The following is a 5,449-nucleotide window of genomic DNA, read 5'->3' on the forward strand; positions in this document are numbered from 1 at the left end:
GGGTGGGATTTCTCCCTGTGTCCAGAAGTTATGGCCATAACAAATTTGGCAAACCAACGAAGGGACTTGACAAACTCTAAGATGGGGATGTGGAACCGCGGACACTTTCAGAGACAAAAGGTGAGCAGAGCCGTTTTAATAAAAATCTGTATAAGTAGACTATAGGAACCTTGGCCGAAAGTGTTCACGGACCACATGGTCCCTGAAGGCCTCATCTGGTCACGGGGAGAGACCGCACAGGTTACTGAAGCTGGAAAAGTGCATTCTCCTGAAATTTGAGGTAAATCAGGAAGGTACAGGAAGACAGTTACAAACTGAATACTAGTATGTGATGTTTAATTTGGTAATCTAAACAAGGTGGTTTGGTGAGTGGTATCTCTGCATGGTGATATTTGAATGAGTGGCTAAAAGTTAGAGGCGAAATGTTTAATTTGTCTGGATTACTTTGTGAATACTGGTGAATCTTCCAGAATTCTCAACACCATTATGTGAAATACCATGTAGTTCTTCAGCACCACTCAATGAAGCATCCCGTATGCTTTGAAAAAATAAGAAATGTCACTGAAAACCAAAGTTTCAAAGTTAACCAAAATTTTTTTTAAATTGATGGAACAAACTCACAAGAACCAGTCACATATATTTATATGACAACAAAGCAACAAATCAATCCCTCACAAACAACAGCCTTGATTACCGATCGGCTACCAGGTTAATTCAACATGGACAACTGATTACAGGTGTTACTGACCGTGTTGTCTTTACTAGCAGCTGTTGTCCAGTAAAAAGTCTGCATTATTACGGAGGAAGCAGCTGTTATTGGAGCGATTAGCAAGCGACGTGACCAGCGGCGTTATCAAGCCTACGGAGCGGACGTCTGAAGTCACGGTTAGCGGCTTTCGGGAGGGTGATGGACACAAAATGGAGGACTTTCCTGTCCTTATTAATGCTTATTTTGTTCTGCGCAACTATTGTGAAGTTCGCAGATAAAATGTAAGGGAACAAAACATGAATTGCTCTCCAGAAGGACAGAGACTTCAGACACCAGCAGAGCTACAGGTGAGAACAGACAACAACGAAACTGAGGAAATGAGTGAGAGATGTGTGTTGACCATTTATGGACCCATAATCTAGTAAACTTGTATGTATAATGTTCCTGAAAGATCCAGAGAAAGTAAGAAAAGCTTACCCGAGCCAACAACCAAATAAAACAGCCCGTGCTGGAAAAAACAAAACAAAATGGAACTTTAAACTATTTTCTGATCAAAAAGCAGCTTTAAAGTTAAAAACTTTAAGCAATTACAGACAAAGATAATACTAGAAACACAGTTAAAAAATGTAACAATCACTAGATTTTTACCAACCACAGCTGAGCTTAACAGACACGTAAAAGGTAAGAGTAAAAGTTTCTGTAAGGAAGGAGTTGTCAAAGTTTTTATTTTTTTAAGTGATGGTCCTTTAGCTGTGTTAACACACAGTTTGGAATTGTAGTTAATACAAGGTAACAAGATTACAGTAATCAATTACAAAACAAACTTCAGCATCAGCAATTTTTAGCAAGCATTCACTGGATTTGGAACATTTTGGGTGAAATTGTGTCTTTGACACTCTTCTCACTCTGTTTATTGAAAGTTATGACAGGACAGTCCTTACATAACAGTCCTTACCCTGTAACTAAAAGTAATCTCATTACTTGACACTGTTTTTCCTCATCAAGTACATATTTTGATTTAAGCATTTTGATAACCTTTTATGAGCAATCTTCTCAACTTTGTTTCAAATAAAGATCACCTTCACACAGTAAAAAACAATTCAATTCACCTGTCAAAGAAAATGTGTTGTATCTTTTAACAACTTCTTCAAGATCATTTTGTCACAATCTCTTCTTAAAAAAATCAATGTCAAAATTCAAATTGTCCAAATTTTAACATTGCCCATCTCAGGGATTTGTCCCTCCTCCATTCTCCTCTCTCTATTCTAAGCTCCACCCCCTCCGGCTGGATGATTGACTGTGGTTTACGGGGCAACATAAATCCTGTTAAATATCCATCTGTCCTGACCTGCTCTCTGCTCACTCTGACTGAGAGTGCGAGCAATATGGCAAAATGGTCCAAGTAAACCCTCAGCCTCTCCACGTATTTTTTACATGTTCTACTGGTGTCCCGCCTCCTCAGCAGCCTGAGTCCTCACTGCCGGTGCCTCGTTCTCCGGACTTGGCAGTGGCTGTGGCAACAGCTATCTGGCAGCCATTGATGATGTGACTCCTGACCTTCTGTTTGAGCTGCGTGACCTGCTCCCGTAGCATGATGGCGGTAGAGGACAAGTCCAAGTTCTGGTTCTTCAGAACCTTCACCTTCTCCTCCAGCCGCGAGATACGCTCCAGCTTTCGTTTACGGCACTTGGATGCGGCGATACGGTTGCGGAGCTTCTTGCGTTCTGCTTTGATTCGCTCCTGTGTCTCCAGGTCAATCAGGGAGAGGGAGGGTGGGGACATGGGGTCGACCGGCAGGTGAGGCGCCTCAGGGACGGTCTGAGGGGCGTCAAGGCCTCGGGTGTGGGGTTGAGGGGCTCCACCGCCGCCTTGGCCTGAGCCACTACCGTATGCCATCTGCCCTCCAGGGTACGGCATATGGCCCGGATTGTAGCTGCTAAGATTGGTGTAGATGGGCATGTCTCCTCCGGACATCAGGTTCCTCTGGTAGGATGCCTGCAGGGACACGGTGGAGGGCGAGGATGGTGACATGTGGCCGCCTCCCACAAGCTGGTTCTGCTTGTGAAGGTCGGCGAGTGCTTTGACAAAGCCATCAGCAAATCCTTCTTGCTCGTTGGTGGCCTGGTTGCGGTAGATGAAGGGATTGCTACAGTTTGACACAGGGCTGGTGGTGACCAATCCCTGATTGGACTGGATGATTAGGTGCTCCAGGTCGGGGGACGCCAGCTTTAACAAGTTCATGTCCGCTGAGGGCACCACTGATGTCATTAAAGAGATATTGCCGGTGAGCCCCACATTGTGGTGGTTCCCAACTCTCCCTCCTGCTGCTCCACCGCTGGGGAAGGGATGACTGCCCACCATTGACATGGCCTTCTTACTCATCAGTATCTTGTTTCCGGGGTAACGGTCATATTCTGTGGTCTGGCTGAAGCCAGGGACGGTTGGGGAGTCGTCGTGGTAGAAAGGAGTCTCCATCTTGGCCGTCATTGATGAAGAAGAGTCTCAAAGGAAATTTTCATAATCAGATTAACTTAAATATCAGACGGGATTGAAACGTTCCACTGACGTCGGCGGCTGGAGGATATAGGCAAGACGAATAGAAGAGAAGGCCAGTGCCTGCAGGAAAACAAACATGTCTGTCAGAGGGAGAGGAGGACAAAGAGGACGGAAAGATTACTGAGGTGTAAACTGGGAGGTGGTGGTGACATGTTTAATGCTACTGATGAATGTCTCTGTGTGTTTCTGTTCATGTTTTGTTTTATTTACAGAGATGAGATTGAAGTCAAATATCCAGCTCTGACCTTTGTTGTGATGTAATGTAGTCTCTGCTCTTTTAACTCTCAGGTTAAAGGTTAGGTTCAAGAGTAACAGTGCTAGCGACTACACCACCTATTTATCGTTTGAGTTAAACAGTAAATATTTCCAATAAAATTTTCGAATGAGCTTCCGTCATGGATGTTCACTGAGGGCTATTGTGCGAAATAAAACTTTTGTATAAGTCTACACCTCTTGGGCAATTTGAGGTTCAGTGGTTTGCTCAAGGGCACCTTGACATGTGGACAGGAGGACCTATTCAACCACCTGAGCTACAGCAGCAACGTTCAGAAATCGTTTCATAAACCGTCTCCATTGTTGCCACATGATCAATATGATTTTTTTTGTGACTATATCTACTACAGGACTGATACAAAAAACATTTGTTATCATCATTATTATTTTATAAGTAGTAATATATATATAATATTATCGTCAAGTATCCAGTTCATCGTATATATGTCTGAAATATATAATCAATATAGAATTCAGTGATGGAACTTAATAGTACTTAATACATTTACTTAAAGGCCTTGAAAATATTCAATATGAAATATATTATAAAGTACCAGGTTGGGTTTTCTTGTAAACGAATAATTGTTATATTTACATGCTGCAATTGTCACTGAAACAATATGTGTATCCAAACATTTAAAAATATATTTTAAAATGTGCAGTATTTACATCCATGTTTACTAGCTGTTTCCTGTGGTTTGATTACATTTGATTGACAGTGGTCTGGCAACATGAGCAAACAATTCCCCATGATAGTATCATAAAAAGGGAATTTTGTATTAAAAAGAAATTGGAAGATATCCAATTGATTTCTCTAACTCGTGGAATTTTACACAAAATCAGGACTGTGGATTTTGTCCCCCATCACTTTTCACAAATTGCAATAAGAAGGAATCTCTCTGTGGTCAGTACGAACATTTACAGTGACCAAAAACTATTTAAATGTGTGTGTCAATATTGTTTTGAGACAGATTTGAAAAAAAGTATGAACCTAACCTTTAACCTGAGAGTTAAAAGAGCAGAGACTACATTACATCACAACAAAGGCATCAAGTAACAAAAGTGACCATGAGATGCATAAGAATCTGAGTCACCTTGCACATTCACAAAAATGGCTTATCACTCATATTTAGGAGAGAATGATGGATATTTTACCGTGCAAGCAGTCAAAAACCAGGTTGAAGTTAGTCTACCAGTTCCATTAAGGTGAACTGAACTAACGAACATCCAGCTTGTCTGTTTCTATCAATGATCAGTGAATGACAGTAACAGTGATAGCTTCCCTGTAGATTAAGAATCAGACAGTGGAAACAGTAACATTCACTGTGATAACCTCTCAGTAATGAAGCTGTTACAGTTTGATCGTTCTACTCCTCTAATCTGTCAGGACTCTCTTTAAACACATTAATGTTTCCGGTAGAGCCGTTAACTTCAGACCGGTAGAAAACAGCGCGAGGCAGCGCTGCTGTATCTGATGGATTAACACAATCATCCAACGAACCAACACAGCAAATTGTTCCATCTGAAACAGTGGTATTAAAAATAACTGAACTGACTGGGAGTTATTCGAAGGTTATACTCACAGAAAGAAGCACAGAGCTGCTGAACAATCCGAGAACAGGCACTCACTGCCTGCCTTCTCTCTCTCTCTCTCTCTCTCTCTCTCTCTCTCTCTCTCTCTCTCTCAAATTTTTTTTTTTTTTTCAATTCAAATTTGCTTTATTGGCATGAACGTTTAGAAACGGTATTGCCAAAGCATCAAAAAATTAAACATACAATTATATCAATACACAGTAACATTAATACACAATAACGTCTCTCTCTCTCTCAGTGATGGTAATAATAATAATCTTTGATGATTTGATAATTCATTTTTTTTGTTTTTTACATTTTCATTAATTTGTTTGTTTT

General features: G+C 41.1%; 1 protein-coding gene across 1 annotated transcript; it reads right to left on the reverse strand.

The window, feature by feature from the left end:
• Positions 1–1,809: 1,809 nt before the first annotated feature.
• On the reverse strand, positions 1,810–5,161 carry june (JunE proto-oncogene, AP-1 transcription factor subunit). Its single transcript, XM_031875769.1, has 2 exons — positions 5,122–5,161; positions 1,810–3,325 (listed from the first exon to the last, which is right to left on the reverse strand). The coding sequence occupies exon 2, from the start codon at positions 3,194–3,196 to the stop codon at positions 2,168–2,170; it is 1,029 nt and encodes a 342-aa protein (XP_031731629.1). The 5' UTR covers positions 3,197–3,325; positions 5,122–5,161; the 3' UTR covers positions 1,810–2,167.
• Between the last annotated feature and the right edge of the window lie 288 nt (positions 5,162–5,449).

Source organism: Anarrhichthys ocellatus, unplaced genomic scaffold (genome assembly GCF_004355925.1).
Source record: "Anarrhichthys ocellatus isolate YVR2014 unplaced genomic scaffold, GSC_Weel_1.0 scaffold95, whole genome shotgun sequence".
Lineage (NCBI taxonomy): Eukaryota > Metazoa > Chordata > Actinopteri > Perciformes > Anarhichadidae > Anarrhichthys > Anarrhichthys ocellatus.